This window comes from Nerophis lumbriciformis, linkage group LG05 (assembly GCF_033978685.3).
Source record: "Nerophis lumbriciformis linkage group LG05, RoL_Nlum_v2.1, whole genome shotgun sequence".
Classification (NCBI taxonomy): domain Eukaryota; kingdom Metazoa; phylum Chordata; class Actinopteri; order Syngnathiformes; family Syngnathidae; genus Nerophis; species Nerophis lumbriciformis.
Genome location: NC_084552.2, coordinates 48,382,535 through 48,404,161, shown reverse-complemented (window position 1 = coordinate 48,404,161; position 21,627 = coordinate 48,382,535). Strand labels below are relative to the sequence as shown.

The 21,627-nt window shown below is 40.4% G+C and overlaps 1 protein-coding gene across 1 annotated transcript in view; it reads right to left on the bottom strand.

Moving 5' to 3' along the window:
- Positions 1-21,627, bottom strand: part of exoc4 (exocyst complex component 4) — a 160,763-nt gene that overhangs the window by 65,427 nt on the left and 73,709 nt on the right. Inside the window, exons 12-13 of the mRNA XM_061959465.2 lie at positions 9,237-9,339; positions 9,053-9,169 (exon numbers count right to left, since the gene is read on the bottom strand). Of these exons, the coding sequence (XP_061815449.1) occupies positions 9,053-9,169; positions 9,237-9,339 (220 nt within the window). The remainder of the gene's footprint in view (positions 1-9,052; positions 9,170-9,236; positions 9,340-21,627) is intronic.

Sequence of the window (21,627 nt, the reverse complement as noted above, 5' to 3'; positions counted from 1 at the left end):
GAGGAATGTTTCCATCATTCACACTATGATGCCTGACTGTGTATGTCATATAGTATAAGATGCTCTGTGGATAAACGTGTGCAGATGCTAACATTCCCATTGCACAGAACCACATGCTAAATTGCTAACACCTCTTGGATATACAGCTCACATTAGCCATGCAGGCTCCAGTGGCCGCAGTGAGCAGATGCGTCCATAAAACGTGCTCCCCTATGGTTTCCCATATGTGTCTGCAGCCCGACTCTGCGAGTGTGTTTAATGTGCTGAAACTATATCGAGTTCTCTTCCATCAGTACCCTCAGGTTATGATGCCAGCCGTGTGTGTGCATATGCGGCGCTCCATAGTAACACCTGCCGCACTTGACGGAGAGCTCCTACTGTACATACGTGTAGTCGTGTACCCACTCACACACACACACACACACACACACACACACACACAACGTTGATTTGTAGACACAAAGACATCTGCTATGTGATTGGAAACCCTTGCGAGCGTTTTATAGCGCAGTCGCCATAATCTTTAATCATGCACTGCAGTCACAGCGGCGTTGAGTGAGGACATTAAAGGCCTACTGAAACCCACTATTCCCGACCACGCAGTCTGATAGTTTATATATCAATGATGAAGTCTTAACATTGCAACACATGCCAATACGGTCGGGTTAGCTTACTAAAGTGCAATTTTAAATTTCGCGCAAAATATCCTGCTGAAAACGTCTCGGTATGATGACGCCGGCACGTGACGTCACAGATTGTAGAGGACATTTTGGGACAGCATGGTGGCCAGCTATTAATCGTCTGTTTTCATCGCAAAATTCCACAGTATTCTGGACATCTGTGTTGGTGAATCCTTTGCAATTTGTTCAATGAACAATGGAGACAGCAAAGAAGAAAGCTGTAGGTGGGAAGCGGTGTACTGCGGGCGGCTGCAGCAACACAAACACAGCCGGTGTTTCAATGGTTACATTCCCGAAAGATGACAGTCAAGCTTTACCATTGGCCTGTGGAGAACTGGGACAACAGAGACTCTTACCAGGAGGACTTTGAGTTGGATGCGCAGACGCGGTACCGTGAGTACGCATGCAGCTGCGGCTTCCAAACATTTGATCGCTTGCCTGTACGTGCGTGCCGCTATGTTCATGTCACGTACGTAACTTTGGGGACTTTGGGGAAATATATGTGCTCTATGAACTTTGGGGAGGTGAACGGTACTTTGGGCTGTGGGATTGAGTGTGTTGTGCAGGTGTTTGAGTTGTATTGGCGGGTTATATGGACGGGAGGGGGGAGGTGTTTGTTATGCGGGATTCATTTGTGGCATATTAAATATAACCCTGGTTGTGTTGTGGCTAATAGAGTATATATATGTCTTGTGTTTATTTACTGTTTTAGTCATTCCCAGCTGAATATCAGGTCCCACCCGCCTCTCACAGCATCTTCCCTATCTGAATCGCTCCCACTGCCCTCTAGTCCTTCACTCTCACTTTCCTCATCCACGAATCTTTCATCCTCGCTCAAATTAATAGGGAAATCGTCGCTTTCTCGGTCCGAATCGCTCTCGCTGCTGGTGGCCATGATTGTAAACAATGTGCAGATGTGAGGAGCTCCACAACCTGTGACGTCACGCTACTCGTCTGCTACTTCCGGTACAGGCTTTTTATCAGCGACCAAAAGTTGCGAACTTTATCGTCGATGTTCTCTACTAAATCCTTTCAGCAAAAATATGGCAATATCGCGAAATGATCAAGTATGACACATAGAATGGACCTGCTATCCCCGTTTAAATAAGAAAATTGCATTTCAGTAGGCCTTTAAACTTGTGCAAAAAACGACTTAAGTTTGTACTTGAATGAAATAGTGAAATATTACTTGATTTAAAAACAGTCTTGTGACAACCAAATGAAGAACAACTGCTCACCTGAGGACATCAGTCGAATAATTAAAGTCTAACTAGGGATGAAGGCTAATAAATGACTGATTTGCTGCCTCAAAGGGTTGCAGCAGAAACGGAAACTAAATGAAGATCAGATGATTAACTGATTCCTTGTTTCGTTTTCCAGAAACAATGTTGATATCTTGTGACTTTCCTTGGAAAAAAAATAAATAAAAAAAGTTCAACAAGTCGCCGTCTAAACAGGCTGCAACAGAAATGAAAACTATGTGAAAATGGATTAACTCTTTTGTCGTCAATCAACATAGTTGTCATGTTTGGAAGTAAGTGTGGGAGTGATTTTCTTTAACAAATAAAAAGTTTAACTAAGTTGTTGCCTAAACGGGCTGCAGCAGATATCAAAACTAAATGAATATTGGATGATGAACTGACTTGTTGTTGTGTTGTCGATCAACATAGTTGTGACGTCTTGAAGCACACATGGCAGTGATTTTCTCTAACAACAAAAAAGTTCAACTAAGTCACTGCTAAATGGGCTGCAGCAGGAATCAAAACTAAATGATAATGGATTAACTAATTTGTTGTTGACCCACATAGTTGTGACGTCGTGTAAGTGCGCAACAGTGTTTTTCTCGAACACCTAAAAAGTTAAACAAGACACCTGCCTAAATGGGCTGCAACAGAAATCAAAACTAAATGATCATGTATACTTAACTCATTGTTTTGCTGTTGAGCAACATAGTTGTGATGTTTTGAAGCAAGTGTGGAAGTGATTTTCTCTAACTAAAACGTTTAATTAACTTGTTGCTTAAACGGCCTGCTGCAGAAATTTAAACTCAATTAACATTGGATGATGAACTGATTCGTTGTTCTGTTGTCGATCAACATATTTGCGACGTCTTGAAGCAAAGTCGGCAGTAATTTTTTCTAACAACTAAAAACTTTAATTAAGTTGTTGCCTAAACGGGCTGCAACGGATATCAAAACTAAAAGGTAATGGATGAACTGATTTGCTGTTTTATTGTCGGCCTACATAGTTTTGATGTCTTGAAATAATTGTGCAGCTGCCTAAATGGGATGCAGCAGAAATAAAAAAAAACAGGTGAATATTGGAGTATGAACTGATTTGTTGTTCTGTTGTCAATCAACATACTTGTGACTGCTTGAAACAAATGTGCCAGTAATTTTCTCTAACAACAAAAAAAAACGAGTCACTGCCTAAACAGGCTGCAACAGAAATAAATCAAAACTAAATGACAATGGATTAACTAATTTGTTGTTAACCTACATAGTTATAACGTCTTGTAAGTGTACAAGAGTGGTTTTCTCTAACAACTAAAAAGTTCAACAAGGTCGCTGCCTAAAAGGGCTGCAGCAGAAATCAAAACTAAATGAAAATGGATGAGGACCTGGTTCAAAACTAAATGAAAATGGATGAAGATAGCAGTCTGTAAATTGCAGTAAAACAACCAAGTGCTGTGACAACTGATTCATTGTTTTGCTGTCAACGTTATGTTGTACCGTGGTGAAGTCTTGCAGCAAGTGTGGTATAACACAAAAGTTTACTTAGTTTGCTGCCTAAATGGGTGGCAGCAGGAAAAAAAACTGAATGAAAATGAAAAACAATGACAATTGTTATAAATAATGCACATGCATACCTTCACCACACTGGTAGAAAGTCAATAGAGTGAGGCTCTTATGCCCAGCAAAATCCGCACATCAATGACATATTGGAGACATGTCGCACAAAGCAACCAAACAATGACTCACAAATGAAAAAGGAAGTGAAAGCAACCCGGAGAATTGCGACACGCTTTTTTATTCAGTCCAATTAAAAAGCTGACAGGTAGAGAGTAAATGAAGTGAGGTTTCCATGCCTGGCAAAATTAGTGCATCAATATATCGGCATTGACTCTTTTCTTTCTTTTTTTTTTGCACCTTTTTGTTTTTCTTTACTGAAAACAAGGCACTTCATGTTTGATTGCCTGCCTGAAAAGGTTTATTTTCACGGTGTGATAAAGATTTCATTGTGCCAAAACGAAAAAATTATTTTCCCCAATCACCAATCAAAGCGTTTTGGACAAAACTGCAAAGCCGCTCAAATTGAAAGACTAACCACACGCAGGTAAGTCAAGAAGGAATCAAAACAAAAATAAAAAAAAGTATGTGAAAGCACGCCGCAGAATTGAGCCGGGCTCTTTTATTCAGTCCAATTAAAAACAGAAAAAAGCACCAACAAAAGGAGTGCTTTATTGCACTCCACACTATCAGCAGAAAGGCTCATTAGCCATAGCAGCATAATTAGCAAGATGCTGCACTCCCCTCGTTAAGGAGGGGCCCGAGCGGTAAACAAACCCTGCTGAACTCCTAACACCCACTGCCTTGTGTTACTGCTGTAATGAACTGATGTTTGCTGCATGGGAGACAACACACACACAAACACATGGACAGTCACACACATAGACACTTCTAATTTGACAGTGTCTTTCATGACAAAAACAAACACAATTAAAGTGTATGCCCATGCTAAAAAGGCATTTAAACAAAAACATTAGCCGCCAGATTTCAATGTGCCAACATGTCTGACAGCTGGGCTCCGGACGGATATTACCAATTGTTTGGATCTGCACTTTGGCACTGTAATCCTCAACCTGCCCCAAACCTATTCTGCCTGAGCAACGATTGCCAGAAGTAGAATACACTCATCGAGTACTTGTGTATGAAAACTGAGACACCACTTTACTAGTATTGTCTTAGTCAGTCCCTCCAGGATTTCACATGCTTTTTTGTATCTGTTGCGGCCTAAATTGCAGGAATTCGCAGCAACTTTTTCAGAAAATTGCACCAAAATTTGCTGTGCTTTGGGGCACATTTTTGTCAATAACATTGCATCAACTTGTGATTTTATGAATTTGTTATCAATGTTATAAGTTATCCTTGTAACCTTAAACTCAAAAATCACATGATTTCAACACAAAATAGAAAGCAAATATTGTATTGATGTTTAACTCGTAAACACTAGATGACAGTAAAAGCACATACTCAGAGCCCATTGTCTATTATTTACTGTACTGGTTTTAAATTATAACTAATAATAATTATTATTATTTGTCATAATTACAGAAAAAAACACCACCAAAGGCTTCCTTACAGTCTACTGTCTGCTCTGTCGTCCACAATTTGCAGTCATTCTCCGTGTATGTTTTACACGTGAAAAGTGTTCGTCAATCTTAAACATAGATTTTTGTTCCAACACATTAAGAGCATTTGTGAATTGTTTTGAGCAATCTTAATCTTACTCAGTGGCCTAGTGGTTAGAGTGTCCGCCCTGAGATCGGTAGGTTGTGAGTTCAAATCCCGGCCGAGTCATACCAAAGACTATAAAAATGGGACCCATTACCTCCCTGCTTGGCACTCAGCATCAAGGGTTGGAATTGGGGGTTAAATCACCAAAAATGATTCCCGGGCGCGGCCACCGCTGCTGCCCACTGCTCCCCTCACCTCCCAGGGGGTGATCAAGGGTGATGGGTCAAATGCAGAGAATAATCTCGTCACACCTAGTGTGTGTGTGTGACAATCATTGGTACTTTAACTTTTAACTTTAACTTTAAGCGCACATTTTTGTTAGTAAATAAAACAACTTTGAGAGATTCTCATCACACTTCAACGTCAATTAAATGCTGCCTCTTTGCTAGGTCAACATTGCAAATGAAAATATATTCTTAATTGTTTTACCTTGCGTAAATGCATGTTAAACAAATATATCAATACTGTATTTTCCAGAGCATAGGGCGCACTGGATTATAATGCACACTGCCGATGAATGGTCTATTTTCGATTTTTTTTCATGTATAAGGCGCAACGGATTATAGGGCGCAATAAAGGAGTCATAGTATAATTGTTTTTCTAAATTGAAAACACTTCCTTGTGGTCTACATAACATGTAATGGTGGTTCTTTGGTCAAAATGTTGCATGGATTATGTTTTACAGATCATCCTTACAATCGCTTCAGGATGCGCCGTTTTGCGGGAAGTCTTTTTTACGTGGCTCTCCTTCAGCAGCGTCTTCTCCCCGTTATCTTTGTTTTGCATAATATTACGAAACAAAACGCCAGATAATATGTCTTACCTTATACCTACACCATAATAATACCACAACACAATAAGAAGCACAGAACAATCTATCAAGCGGTGCGGCTTCATAGCTTACCAAAGTCGGACTAAAACATTTTGATAGATTTTTGAGCGCCGTGTGTAATGTTGTATATTTTCAATGGAACATATAAAATGTTGGTGTTGTTTACTTGAGTCATATTGCAGTTTACATGTATCTCTTGTGTGTGACTGCCATTATATTGCAGTCGACACGTATCTCTTATGTTTGACTGCCATCTACTGGTCACACTTATCATTTCACCATGTACCAAATAAAATAGCTTCGAGGTCAGTAAGCAAAACCAGAACTATTCTGTACATTAGGCGCACTGCGTTATAAGGTGCACTGTAAAGTTTTGAGAAAAAAAAAGGATTTTAAGTGTGCCTTATAGTGCGAAAAATACGGTATGTGTGAACAGGGAAGTGAAAGTTTCTATAGTACATTATCCGGAAGGCTTAACGCTGGAAGTAGGCCTAAGCTACGAGGGAGGACAACAAGTGTGTTTGATCAACAAAGAGTTGATAAATTGTTACACATTGTTGTTCCTGCTTTGTCTACACAAGTAACAAACTTCAGTGTTTCCCACAGGACAGGCATCTATTTGTGGTGGTGTGGTCGGGGGGCGAGGGGTGGCGGCGGCAGCGGCAATGACCAAGAAGAACGCGGAGTTGGAATATAATTACAACATTTTATGTACATTTTTATATACAGATTTGAACAATTAGTGATTCACTGAAATATATTTATTAATTGTGGTTCTTACAAAAAATATATCTTATAAAATATAAAAGCTAAAATGTCTCTTAAAGCTCTGCCCCTTTAATTAGTGAATACTAAATAATTTAACTTTAGCCTACTACTACAACCATATTATTTACCAGCAACATGAAGTGAAACAGAGGCAGAGGTGTCCTGCCACAGTCAGTCAACCTCCTCCTCCTACTCCTCCTGCTGCTGCTGAACAGGTCGCACCTGTGGTCCGGACTGTAGGCCTACCTCCTCTCCAAGTCGAGCCCTTTTCGGCCGTTGAAAATATTTTTCTATACTCATCTGTGTGAAGGAGTGAACATCCAACATTAGAATTTATTATTAACGAGCAGAACCGCTCTATGTACAGTGCCGTCTAACCTTAAGCGGCAGCAGCTCAACACATGCAGGGTTTAACGTTAAGGTTTTTTTGTACTTGCCCGACTTCTCAAATCTACTTGCCCCAATATTTTTACTTGTCCTGCCTAGGTTTTTTTCTGGCTGTGTAGTGCTCATGGCTTATATCTTACTAAAATCCTTCCTGTTGACTATTTACAACACTACACAGTATTTATTATTAGTATTATTATTATTATCTATAATTACATTTAAATGGCATTGCATACATGTAAAATTAAATGCTATTTCACATTATTTGACCAGTAGCAGTTACACTCATCTGAACAGGTCAGCCACCTGTTTAAAGCCCGATCACAGTTGAAATCTTGAAATGAAGGGCCTTTAATGGCCAAAACATTAACCTGGACAACATTTTAACAGCTGGTTGGCTCAGATTGTATTCTTTTCATTTCATTCACATGCTGCAGTGGACAGTGGACAATTTAGCTTCAGTCCATGTGTGTTTATCAGGGGCGCCGCTGGGGATTTTGGGCCCCATGAAAATAATCTTTACAGGGCCCCCAACACAGCGGCAACATTTTTTGATGCTATTTTACATACAATTATGCATTTTAATGGTATTTTTGACTATCATTACCATATTTTTTAAAGAAGAACAGCATCACAGTTGACATGTACAGCAGGGGAAGAACTGAGCACTCTGAATACAATGGAATTCATTTTGAGTCATTTATTTGCTGCACCACTAATTCTTAAATTGGAAATAAACTCTTATTGAATAAGAACAGCTTGATAAATGTTTGACTGGATTGATTATTTAACTAATATAGCAGTAAAATTTAAAAATCCAGAGTTTTCTTGAGCTAGCTATTACCACAGACAGGGACAAAGTTAATATGCATAACTTTCCACCACAACTAACAAACCCACCTTTTTTTTGGAAATATTGGGTGACATATTGTCGACCCTTCAACTCCTTCTCCTCTCTTATTTTCTTTTCCTTTCTTTTTTGGCTGCCTGATTTTTGAGGCATACTGCTGTCTCCTCTGCTTTGCCGCTGTGGCGCTGTCTGTGACAAATCGCCGGTGCTCTACCTGCAGCTGATCCAGTCGGACTGAACCATTTTACGTAAATAGAGGGGGGAGGGAGGGCCCTGCAGGGGTTGATGCTTCCAAAACAAATAAAGGTATTGTTACCAGGACATGGAAAATAAAACATATACGATTATATGTTAGTTAATAACTTGGTGTCATTATTTTTCTGTATTATAATTTCATCATCATTAGGGGCCTCTCTGGGCCCCCCTCCATCATGGGCCCCTAGAATCCGTCTCCTTTACCCCCCCTTTTCGGCGTCAGTAAAACGCTCGGTGAAATCGCGGATTAACGTTAAATATATGACGAGCCGCGAGCGATGCAGCTATAACCTATCTACTTATAACCTATATTATCCTCGTATTTTGATCCCGTCCGTCCCTCTTCTTCTTCTTCTTCTGGCCCACCAGGTGAATTAAGTGCTATTGGCGGAGTTACAATGCTACCGCCACCTACTGCACCGGAGTTGTAACTACAAGCAACATTCACAGACAGTCCCATTGCTTTTATGAGCGGTCGAGCGAGTCAAAAGCCGAAAAATCCATTTGTGGCGGACGTAATTCTTTCGTGGCGGGCCGCCACAAATAAATGAATGTGTGGGAAACACTGAACTTAAGTAAGACAGTTGACCAGAACGTTTGAGTGACACTCAGAGATACATTTGATTGCCGAAAATGACGCTGATTGGCATGGGAAAGTTGCAGGTTGTGCATCATTTATAGGAATTAGTTGAATTTGCATGAATTGGCGCGATCGTGACATCAAAATATCCTGGTGGGACTAATTCATATTCTAGTTTCTCACCTGGAGCACAGGTCTCTGGACACCCAGAAGCTTCATGGTATCAGCACTGGCAAGGATCTTCAAAGGGTCGGCTGCCTTGCTCACTGCCTCTATATCCTTGTTAATTTCCGTTCGTACCTAATAAGAGGATTTAAGTTTAGGGATGTTGTCAAGAAGAGAGAAGTCTCTTTGTGGCTTCGCCAACCTGGTTGAGGAAAAGGTCGTTGATGTAGTACGTCAGGAAGGTGCGGAGTTGGCACTGCTTGGCCTGGCCTGCCCCCATGTTCATCTCGATCTCATGGATGAATCTGAAAAGATTTGTTGAGACAAATGTTGAACATTAGTCCCCACCATTTTTTAACCCAAAAAAATACACCTGTCAGACTGATGAAAGAAAAAAAGGGTGACAAAGGTGCGACTTCATAGAAATCAATTGGCTATTGACACGGAGAAAACAAAGAAAGGTAAAATATCAACAATCTGCTACCTAGTTGTCCAGAAATAGGTCGTGCGGTAACGTATGCCTTCGCCGTGGCACCTCGTTTGTCAGGATTGCTAGCCGCTGACCTCCTCTCGCGGAGCGCCAAAGGGGCGACGTCACACACGAGCGGGCGCCTTCTGAAGCGCGCGGCACATATAAATGCACAAATAAATCAAAAACGCGACACGGTGACCTACAAGACGTGTGCTAACCATGACCCCAAGACAACAAAAACAGAGCGAGGGTCATTTGAGGAGAAAATGCAGCAAAGACGAAAGATTCTCCTGTTAAACACAGCAGAAAGATGTTGTTGGTTTGGAGTTAAACTGATGCAGAGATAAGAGTTGCATCATTGCAAATTAACACGTTTGGGGAAGGAACATTCATTTGAGAGATGTTGGATAGTTCGGAATTGTAATGTTTTTTAATGTAACTCATTTGCACATTGTGATTGTTTGCGTGACTTTAGGATGCCAAGACAGCAAGCGACGTGCAAGTGAGATGGTCCCTTTAATAGGAACACCAGGAAAAAACAACAACACAGGTTGTGCAGGAACTTAAGTAGACAATGCAATTCACCGAGGCATACAGGAAACAATGAACCAGGCAGTTGACGCTCCTGTATAAACCCTCCTAATTGCCAACCAGGAACAGGTGGGGAGAGTAGCGCTCAGAAGCAGGCGAAACTTACTGCAGAACAAAACACAATACAAGAAGTAGAACAAAAGTAAGAGTGCTCAACAGGAAGAAACACCAAACAAAGGAAAAAAAAATAAAAAAATAAAAAGTTGACTCACAGACCGTGACATATTCTAAGGATTTCAGTACACAAGTCAGACCTTACTAGTTTGCTGCCTTGACGGGCAGCTGTGGGAATCTAAACAGATAAGCAACGTGTGGTTCTGGACCATTTGAACTAAAGAATGTTTTACATTTTGAAAACGGGTACAGTGGTGCTTAACTTTTTGTGTGCCCCTCCTTTTGTAGGATTCAATATTAAATATAAGTAGAATATTCTTTTGCCAAAATCTTGTTTTCGTACACCAACTCCGATATTGTCAAGTAAAAATTGCATGCAAAGAACTAGACACTTTGTCCGCAAATCATTCCTCGAAATCTGGTGTCCCAAACAAAGAATCCCACATGTTGGTGCCTCATCTTCTTTTTTAATTGAGTATGACTGCAAAATAATCAACCATTGGACCAAAATAGCCAGCAATTTGACCAAGAAGGTGAGAAACACTACTGAATTAAAGAAAGTAGTAGCAAAGAAAGAAGACAGTTTTCCCCTGCCCTCCATTGATTGCCATCGTCACCAATTGCATCTTCACCAAGTTTTTAATAAAACGTAAAAAGGATGTCAACTGTTGATTTATACATTTTATTCATTATGTATTTCACATTGTTTTCTGCATGTACAACTATAATGATTACCCCACAGTCAGTTAGTTAGTTAGCAATATACCGTAGCTGAAAAAATTATTTTCTGATTCTGATGAAACTTTTGGAAAATGTCAAAAATGGGATAAGAAACAATGATTATATTTTGGGGGTGATCAGGATAACTGTCTGGAGTCAGGATTTTTTGGACAATTGGGAGTTTGGGCCTTGCCATGTTCTGCTCGTTCCGAGTGCTTTTCTACTTGTCTGCAAAATATTTTTGTGTTCATACTTTGGAGTGTCTGGACAGAATACATTGGATTTACATTATATTTAACGAGAAAAATTGCTTCGGTTTTCGACAGTTTGTATTACAAAAGTTGAGGTATTACTGTCTCACTCGATACAAGGTGATGCAAAGTGAATGAAGTGAGGTTTCCAAGGATGGCCAAGTTAGCATGTCAATAATATATGCATTCCGTCAATTCTTGGCTTTCTTAGTTGTTATTGGCTCATAAAAAAACTTGATTTTGAGCATTTGAATATGGAGTGGCCAGCTCTCAGCCTCCCGGCAGCCTCGCACACTACTCAGCATTTGCACCCAATTAGTCAGCAAGACTGGAGGCCTTTGTGTGTCAGAGAGAGACAGTCTCAACCGACTGCAAATCCTTCATTGATTCTCCAAACTGGACCGTAACAAATAGTGGAAGAAACTCTACTGTGGCCTAATTAAAGCTGTCAAGAAAAAAGTGGAAAAAACAACAACAATGGTGGCCAGATAAACAGCTCCTCTCAAAATATGTACAGAACTTGAAAACACCCCCCACACACACTACTCTTTCTGCTGACAACTTCATCTTTAACAAATCGATTTCAAGACAAAAAGTTGCCACTTTAACGGCGTGCCTAGTTGGCTCAAGATCCATCTTGGGCTGTCATTACTGTCATTGTTTTCGATACGAGCGTCAAGATGATGGATTGGTGAGTTTGTCTGCGCGCGCAGATGGATTTTTGCCAACAGAGGTGATAACATTTGAGTAATGCGGCAGGGTCTGAGCAGTAAAAGTGCCATCTGCAGCCGAGGAGTCGAGGACACTGGGCAGCGGGGGAGTTTAAGCGGGGTAACTGGGATAAAAGGGCTGCGACTGGCCATGTCAGGGCAATTTTGTTTATTAGCACAAAAGCTAAGCTGCCGACAAAAGCACTCAGCGGATAATAGAACAGGTGATAACACAAACCTACACATCAGAAGCATCAGCCGGGTTGCTATGGAGACTGAACAGACCTGGCTGCGAGCTTCACGTTGACAACTCAGCCTGGCGTGTGAAATCTTAATAACCTTAAATAATTCACTTACCCGCCCTGACGCGCTCACACAAACATTGACAAGCAGCAAAGGTTGTAATATAGTAGTGGGCGTCAATTACCGCTAAAGGATCATGATTAGTGATCAGCACATAAAACAATTACTCGCAGCATGGCCAATGTCAAATTCAAACACTTTCGGGATCAGATTTCTGGCTAATTATCCATTTGTTGGGATTGTTCCTGCAAATGTATGCATTCCAAGCACCAGTGGGAACCGCGCTGCAATAAATGCTATTGATCACGTTTACTACACACTCTCAAAGCTGGCCTCCAGCAATTACTTGATATTCTTCTCAAGGTGTAGCATCCCCCCTTTCGAACCAACATCGAAATCCACTTCCTGGGCAACAACTGGTGATTGCGCTTGACAGCATGTAATTATCTGTCATTAGCAAACAGATGTCAGAGTCTATGCTTTGGAGCCCCATAATTGTCTATGTCATGCCCTGTGTGAATGTGTGTGTGTGTGTGTGTGTGTTTGTGTGTGTGTGTGAGCGCACAGAAGAATACTTAGGCTCTAAAATGGCATTATGTATTTATACCGACAGGGAATTAGGGTGAATGAGTTAACGCACCGCATCCTAAGCCGCTCTGATTGCTGAAAGAGAGAACGGTCTTGACCGTCTACAGCATGGTCTCTAAACAGTGGCGGGTTCGAACTCGGCCGTAAAAGACATTTAAATGTAATAGAAAAAGCCAATAAATGTAAATGTTTTGAATTTATTGGAAATGTTCATATTTAGAATAATAATAATAAAATGTAATGTACCGTGATACTGTAAAAATAAAAAAAAATGGGGAGGGTCTTTTTTCGTAAAACACACAATTTGTCTGCAAATCTTTTAATGTTTTTGTATTTTTTACCATTTATGTAAAATATAGAAAATGTAAATGAAAAAATGTTTTTTCTATTTTTTAAAACATTTTGTATTAGAAACATTTTTTAATTAAAATAAAAAAAATAAAAATAAAAAATAAAAAATGTAAAAAAATAAAATAAAAAAATAAAAAATATATATATACGTTTGTGTATTTTTGTAAATAGCTGTGTCTATTTAAAAAAAAAAAAAAAAAAGTCAGTCCTCTGCAGTAAACAATTGTTTTGCATAACAGGGCTATTTTTTTCCTTAGCATATGCAATCATTTTATTTTACTCTGATGTCACCCAAGTGTTGAAGTTGTTCAGTGTGTACATGAATAGACAAGACTACACTGAAAAAGCTTTCGTATTGGGGCTGCTGAAAAACATTCTCAGGGAAAAAAGGGAGTATGGCGCTACCAGGGGAGAAAGTAAAATCCAATCCAAATTAAAAGAGCAGTTAATTAAATATGATTTTGTCACTTCCAAACATGCTCATTCGCCAAATGTCTTGTGTGTTTAGTGTGAGGAGAGGTTTTCTCTTCAGTTATTTTGGATGAAAGTTAATAAAAGAAGCTACCCAGAACATTCCATACTGGCATTAAATACAAAGTTGTATTTACAGTCAAAGCTGTAAATAGCGACCAAACAAGGAAAACAGTAAAAGTGACCACTTAAGACAGGTTGTCATGACGAACTCAAACATTGAAGTTGGATATGATGGGAAACATTGGATTAGGAAACACAAGGGATGAGACATTAGAAATGGCAATGTTGTGTTGAGTATAGCGCTGCAGCTTGCTTTTTAGTTAAACGTTTGAGAACAAATGAGGGAGTGTGTTAGTTAGCATGGGCAGTGGTGATGTTGTTAGGTTTTCAATGTAGTGAATCCTCAAGACCTACAGGTAGTGGTAGTGTGATTTGATGTGTTTGCTTTAACCAGCGCAAGTCACAATACTGACTTTCAGCCTCATCTGAAGTAAGAACGTGTCTTACTTTTAACTCGTGGCACTGTACCTTCATCTGTGAAGAAGTCGCTTCGAGCGTTTGCAGAGATTACCCTGAGAGAGGAAGCTGTGTGTCACCACCCTCACAGCTACCAGTGCTAGCTTCCCCCTCAGGAAGCGGATACCAGACGCAAGTACCCACCGCATGATCAACAGCCACGGGTGGGAGTTAGCATGCAGCGTGCAGGCAGAAGTGTATTTAATGTCCAAATGTTTAAAAACACAAATACAGTGCAGCAGGGAAATGCACAGAATAGCACAGGGGAAACTGTGCATGCGAAAAAGGTAAGCTTAACATAGAGCTTACAACAAAAGAAAATACAAAATTAGAATCACTAGTACAATTGAACGTAACTCCAACAAACTCAAACAATGATCCCACACCAACATACAAGTGAGACTGGCTTTAATAGTGCCCAGGTGAAGATCATCAGCAGGTGAAACACAATCACTAATCACCCTCAGGTGGAAAACACAGTACAAAGCAGCAGAGTTGAATCTATTGCAGGGATGACAAAAACAGAACAGGACGTGGAAACAAAATAAGAGCACAAGACAGGACGTGAACCAAAAACACAGGAAAAACACCTCAAAACTAAACAAAGAATGACCCGGCATAAGAGGTCGTAACAGAAAACCCTTTTAATTAATTGTGTATATGGCAACTGAAAGTATCTTATTTAAATTATTTGATTTGAATTTAATTAATTTACAATAATTTTTTATGATGATTGTAATTTTAGTAATGATTTTATTCGCTTTCTTGTAATTTTACATAGGTAAAGATAAGGTAACTCACTTTGATTTACCTTGAGCACAAATATAAATAAAACGTGCCTTGCCACTGCATCATGGCATACAGTTTTTATGCTCGTGGCTGCAAAACAAAGTATAAATACTATAAAGCGATGCAAAATAAGTGGTTGCTGGCTGCGATAAACAGGTGGCCACTACTGACAAGCTTTATAACACCACTTTTCCCTGCAGGGGAAGTTTTTGTGACTGCTTTTGGCAAGCGATCGCCATAGATAGGCGGCCGCCATAGACAGGTTTGCCTGTACTTGAGTATGACTGGATACTGCACGCTGACCACTACTAAAACAAAGCTCTGCAACAAAATAGTCAGCAAAAAACATGTGGCACCTGTAACTCCTGCACATCAACCACACTATTATCATCTTCTGCCTGGAAGACAAACTCCAGCCTGGCACCAATAGTAAGTCTGTATTTAATGTTTGTGTTATGCAAATTGTTTATTTCATATACCGGTATGTCTTTTCCTTATTTTATACGTCGTTACATGACAGTAATATTAGATGACTTTGAGGTTTGCCAGAAGCCGACACAAACGAGCCCAGCACGCTCAAAAAGGTTGATGACGATGAAGAGACCTCTCATTCACGCACTGTAGCCCAAAAGTAAACCAAAGGTAAACGGTTCTTAAATTGGAAAAAGGGCCGTGTTCCTATTATCCGTCTCCATCTACAGCAGAGGCGCAATGATGGCGAATGAGAAACGGGATAAAGACAAAGACGGGCAGAGTAACCATGGATGAGAGACTCAGCATTATTTTTTCTTTATCTCCCACGATTCTCCCGCCTGCAGGCATGAAGCTAGGTTCTGCGTTTTGAATCCTGATTTTGCCGCCCGTAGGGGAAAGTCGGGTTCTGAGGGGAGCTGTCACCCATCAAGGACGGGACACGGCGGCCGCGTGTGAACTGAGAGCGATAAAGGACCACGTCAACATGCTGGTGACACTTGAAAGCACTTATCTATTTGCAATTATTCTTTCCTGCAGCACTCCCCAGCCACTTCAGCAAGAATGTCAGAGTCATTAAAGGATTTTAATGGATGGAGACACTTGATGAGTTTTTCAACCAACATTAGCGCTCCTTGCGTCTGGCTCGGGGCCCCGACGCTAAATCTTCCGTTGGCTTCTTTTTAATTGTTATTCAACTGCACGTTCGATATCGACTCTATTCCGGATTATCGCACCGCAATACACATTTGTTTACTTTTATGTCGCCGTTTAATCAATTATCGCAAACGCCGTCGCCAGGGCTTCTCTAGAGATTTCGATTGGCAGCGCTTTAAAGAGCAGGAAAATTAAAAAAGTTTGATGAGGGGAAATTACAATCTGAATGCTTGATTTGGACGACAGATTAGTACACACAACATACACAAATAAGGTACGCCTCTCTTGATAATACTATTTACTAAACACCCTCTTTCACTATGATTGCTTTTGTTTGACATTGAATACCTTGTGGCAGTGTTTTTCAACTACTGTGCCGCGGCACACTAGTGTGCCGTGAGACACAGTCTGGTGTGCCGTGGGAGTTTATGTAATTTCACCTATTTGGGTTAAGAATATTCTTTGCAAACTAGTAGTTATAATCCGCAAATGTGTCGTTGTTGAGTGTCGGTACTGTCTCGAGCTCGGCAGAGTAACCGTGTTAATACTCGACGACAGCGGTAGGCAGCGTGCAGGTAAAAAGGTGCCTAATGCTTAAACCAAAAATCAACAAAAGGTGAGTGTCGCTAGGAAAAGGCATTGAAGCTTAGGGATGGCTATGCAAAACGAAACTAAAACTGAACTGGCTGTAAAGTAAACAAAAACAGAATGCTGGTCGACAGCAAAGACTTACAGCGTGTGGAGCAGACGGCGTCCACAAAGCACATCCGAACATGACATGACAATCAACAAGGTCCACACAAAGAAGAACAGCGACAACTTAAATAGTCTTGATTGCTAAAACAAATGGGGTGCGGGGAATAGCGCTTAAGGAAGACATGAAACTGCTACAGGAAAATACCAACAAAACAGGAAAAGTCATGAAAATAGCAGCGTAAGACAAAATCTAAAACACTATACAGATGAAGACACCAAAAAACTCCAAATAAGTCACGGTGTGATGTGACAGGTCGTGACAGTACTTAGAGACAAGAGCTATAGTGATGCATGCTTGGTTATAGTTTGAATTCATATCCAACACTTGTGAGAACGACTTTTTATTGTCAATATCAGCTGCTGAGTATCATTTTTAATGTGTTCTGTTGGTGGTGTGCCTCTGGATTTATTCAATGAAAAAAATGTGCCTTGGCTCAAAAAAGGTTGAAAAACACTGCCTTGTGGTCCAACATTGTTTGTGCAATACCCACATCTACCTCTAGATGGCAGTGTGTCAACTTCCCCTGCCAGCCTCTCTTTTATGGATGTTTTGTAGCATTAGAAGTAAAAGTTGAGGTGAATGTGTACATGATACAACAATGCAGTGCGTCATTCAATGACTTTTCACGCACAGTTTTATGCATATGCTCGTCCCTCCACACATCAACGCCGACACCTGACATCCTGCTGTTTGCACCCTGATGCTACCCATGCCTTTGTTGTGCGTGGGTGTAGTGCATGTGGCGGCAAGCAAGTGTGTGTTTGCACAACAGCGCAAAAGAAAGAGTGGGTGTGCAAGGTGTAAAGATGCACCACGGAAATGATGGGAGCGTGTGTGTGTCCTGGTGCTTACAGCAGCAGATATAAATTGGCTTCATAATCAGCAGCTTTACTTGGGCGAGAGCGGAGCTAATGGGATATAAAGCAGAGGTCTATTTACACGAACCAAGATGGATGACAGACAAAATGGACTGTCGCTGTGTGATAACACTTCTCAGTGTTATTGTTTTGCAGCTTGACCGCAGTCGGCACGCACAAGCAATTATTCCAGGTCAGCATTTAAGCTGCACACCTCTAATGATAAACACTAAGGATGTGACGGTATTTCGGTTTCAAAGCCTTCACAATAATACCGTGACGTGTGACAGCATCAAACAAAAATTTGGTGAGTGTAGTTTTTGTTTGGCGTATTGGCGTTGGATCTGTAAATGAACTACATCTCCTAGAACCCTCTGCGCAGCGCAGGAACGGTAAGGTGGGGGGCATGGAACGCCGTAAGCAGGCAGTGAAATATGTTCGTACTCGTCGTAAATAAAAGGAATACTTTTTTTGGACAATAAATACGCCCATAACTGGTTGAGGTGTGTTGCTAACAAACAAGCTGAGGCAGAAGCATAACCTCTTTGGTGGAGGTAAGAAAGTCTGCGTTCTGCAAAGCAAAGCGCGCCATTTTCGTTTCGAGCGTTTCCAAGGCGACACAGCTGGTCTCATCTCGGGAAATCACACACAAAGAAATGTTCAACGCAAGAAACATGAGTAAAATAAAAACCTGCTTAATAGATCCTCAATCCATCTATTTTTCTACAGCTCGTCTCTGTCGATGTCGCGGAATAGATGGGGCCGAAGCCTATTCCAGCTGCACTTGGGCGAAAGGCAGGGGTGAACAAGTCGGCATCTCATAAACCGTTACACAGAAAAGATATTTGAAGCCAAACATCAGTTAGTAAGGCATTTATATTATCAGAAGTTATTAGATTACTTTTCTGGGAAACAATATTTTCCAGACTGATATAAAAAATGTCCACTGTAGAGGACACTGCCTACCATAATGTAAATGTTGAAAGACACTAAACTGTACATAATTGTTATACACTTGTTAAACTGGATGTTTACATTGTTACTTTAAAGACCAACTGTACGTTATTCTTTTTAATATGTGCTTGAAACACTGGATGTTCTTACACATTTATTTACACTTAAAAATACTTGTTTGAAGTAATAAATATGATTAGAAAATTTGAGCATTATGTTTGTGTTCAATTAAAGTACGCGTGTTTATCTTAAACATTCATGCCAATTCATTTTACACACTATGGCATTTTTTTATGAAGCTTTATTTTTTGGTTATATACACTGCAATAATATTATACCGTGGCCTTAATACCGTGATAATATCGTACCGTGAGATTTTGATTCCGTTACATCCCTAATAAACACCAATCATCACACACACCGCTCAAAATCAACTTATCGTTAATCTTATGCAAATTCAGGAAGCATGCAAATCTGGCATACCACAAGGTACAGGACTAGGTCCACTACCACGGTGACTTTTATGTGCTTCCCAGTTGTGTTTGTGTGCCAGTTTGTGTGCATTTGTGCACGCAGAGCAGCGCAGACCAATTAAAATGGGGGCAGATTGATGAGCACCCGACAAGCAGCGAGACAGCTGCTTCCTGCAGACAACAGGAAATGAGACGGCCTTGTTTAGCTGACGCCGCTGAGTCACCAACCTTAAAGACAAATCACAGTCTTGCCGCAGCTCTTCCATCTTCCTAACGCTTGCCCTCCATCTTTTCGAAACTCCCTCCAAGTCTGCGGCAGAGAACACCTTAGCACTAGCAACATTAGTCTTTTCCTTCGAAGCTTATATTTTTTGAAAAAGGCGTGCAGCAGACTACCTAATGTTATTATGTTCCTCGTGGGTATTAAGCCTCCGTTTGAGTATGAACAATGGTGTTCGTCTTTATGATTTGGCTTTTTAAAAAAACTAAAAAGGTGACCTATATACATACAAATGTATGCAAACTAGAAAGTAAGGACACCTACATGTTGCTAAAATGTTGTTATACTACATTATCCAGAAGGCTTAGCTACATAGATAGGAACGGGAAGTAGGTCTGAGCTATGCACAGGACAACAATTGACAATAAATAGTTTGTACAGTTGATACTGTATATTGTTACACACTGTTGTTTCTGTTTCACAAGAAACAAAACGTTTTGATTAGACAGTTGATGTGGGTGTTTAAGCACAGCTGAGAGACACATTTCATAGGTGAAAACGTTGCTGACTGGCCAAAATGTGTGGCGAAGTTGCAAAGTTTGGACAAAGTTGCAAGGCCATGCATAATTGGTTGAATTTGTGTGAATTGACGTGATCATAGCATCGCAAAATCCAGGGACGGACGGATTTTTCGGATGAGCCACGATTTTTCTGTTGATGTCTCATCCACACGTCATTGCATTCCCAAGGTATTCAATCAATCGCAACTGGACTACTTGGTTTGTTTGTTTTAATTTTGTTTAAAAATGTATTTCTATTTGGTTTCATTCTCTACATTTTTGTTTTTACTTTATATTTATTATATATAATTACATATACATTATTGTATTTTATTTATATAATTTAACATATAATTTTAATATATAATATAATTTATGTATGATTTCCTATTCTTTTTCTGCTTTATTCAATAAATTATTTTCAAATATTTGTCAATCATTTTCTATTTTATAACCTTTTTGATATTTTTTCAGTTTGGCAGGGGGGAAAAAAGCACATTTACATATTAAACAAGCATGAACTCAAGGAACAGGTAAGGATGTAAATACACAGGATTCATTCATATGCAATAGCAGTTAACTCTTCCTCTCTAATGCTACCCAGTGTAGATCCAGAGAAGATGCCCCGCTGTCACAATGGGAGACTACTGCCTTTAAATGACGGCTTTTGTGCGCTTTGTGCAAAGTCGGTCAATAGAGACAGGTGATGGCACCCTCCATGGCTGGTTCTATGGTGTGAGAAGCAACAGGGGACACAACCCTTTGATGGGACAGTCATATATGAGCAGGTGGTAGATAGGATAACATAAGTGGCTTTTAAACATCATTCAAACAAACAATGTCGTCATTTTGCCCTGTTGGGCAATTCTGGAGCGTAACTGAGCGAGTATCAGCTGTGGGAAAGTGCACAAGCTATGTTGTTACTCTAACCACAGCTGATGGTTTAAATAGGCTCCCTTTTTACGCCGTGAAACCGGACTCAAATAGCTAAGGCAATCCCTCGGAAAGCCAAGTGTGAAAAGTAGCGAGTGGGAAAAAAAAGCACTTAACCTGCACAGAAAGGGGATGGCTGGGGGAAAGATGAACGCGAGGGGTTGATTTGGCCGGTGGAAAGCTGAGCTGAGCAAGAAAAGGTCAAAAGGGATGACTGAGGGTGCAAATGGTTTCAAGATTTTTACATGGATATAAGAGCTACAGCGATGTAGGATGTAGATTTCAGCTGCAAATGCTTTGAGAAGGTGCTGCAGCCATGTGAAAAAGGGATGACACCCTATATTGAAACTCTGCTGCATGAGAAAGGGTGAAAATGTGTCAAAAAGGCTAATATTTTTCTAACAAATACAACACACGGGGACGCTGTTATTAAACCCCCATAAGTTAACTTGAAATTCCTCAATGCGCTCTACAAACCAAAACCAACTGTAATTTTGAGGTGTTTAGTACAGTAAAATCAACAAATTAAATAGGAATGTAACTTTATTGCAGGTACCAGGGTATTGCAGTTTCAAAGTCGTAATGCCGTGACGTGTGACGGTATCACAAAAACTTGGTGAGTGTAGTTTTTTTCTGGCGCTCTAGCGTTGGCCGAGTCTGATATAAACTACACTCCCTGGACCCTCTGCGCAGGGCAGGATTGGCAATGTGGGGGCGTGAAACAGCGTACGCAGAGAGTGTAAGTGTTCGTAATAGATAAGTGGTATTGCTTTTTTGGACATTTCCTGAAAATGTCATCAAAATCTGACCATAACTATTTAGTTATGTTGCT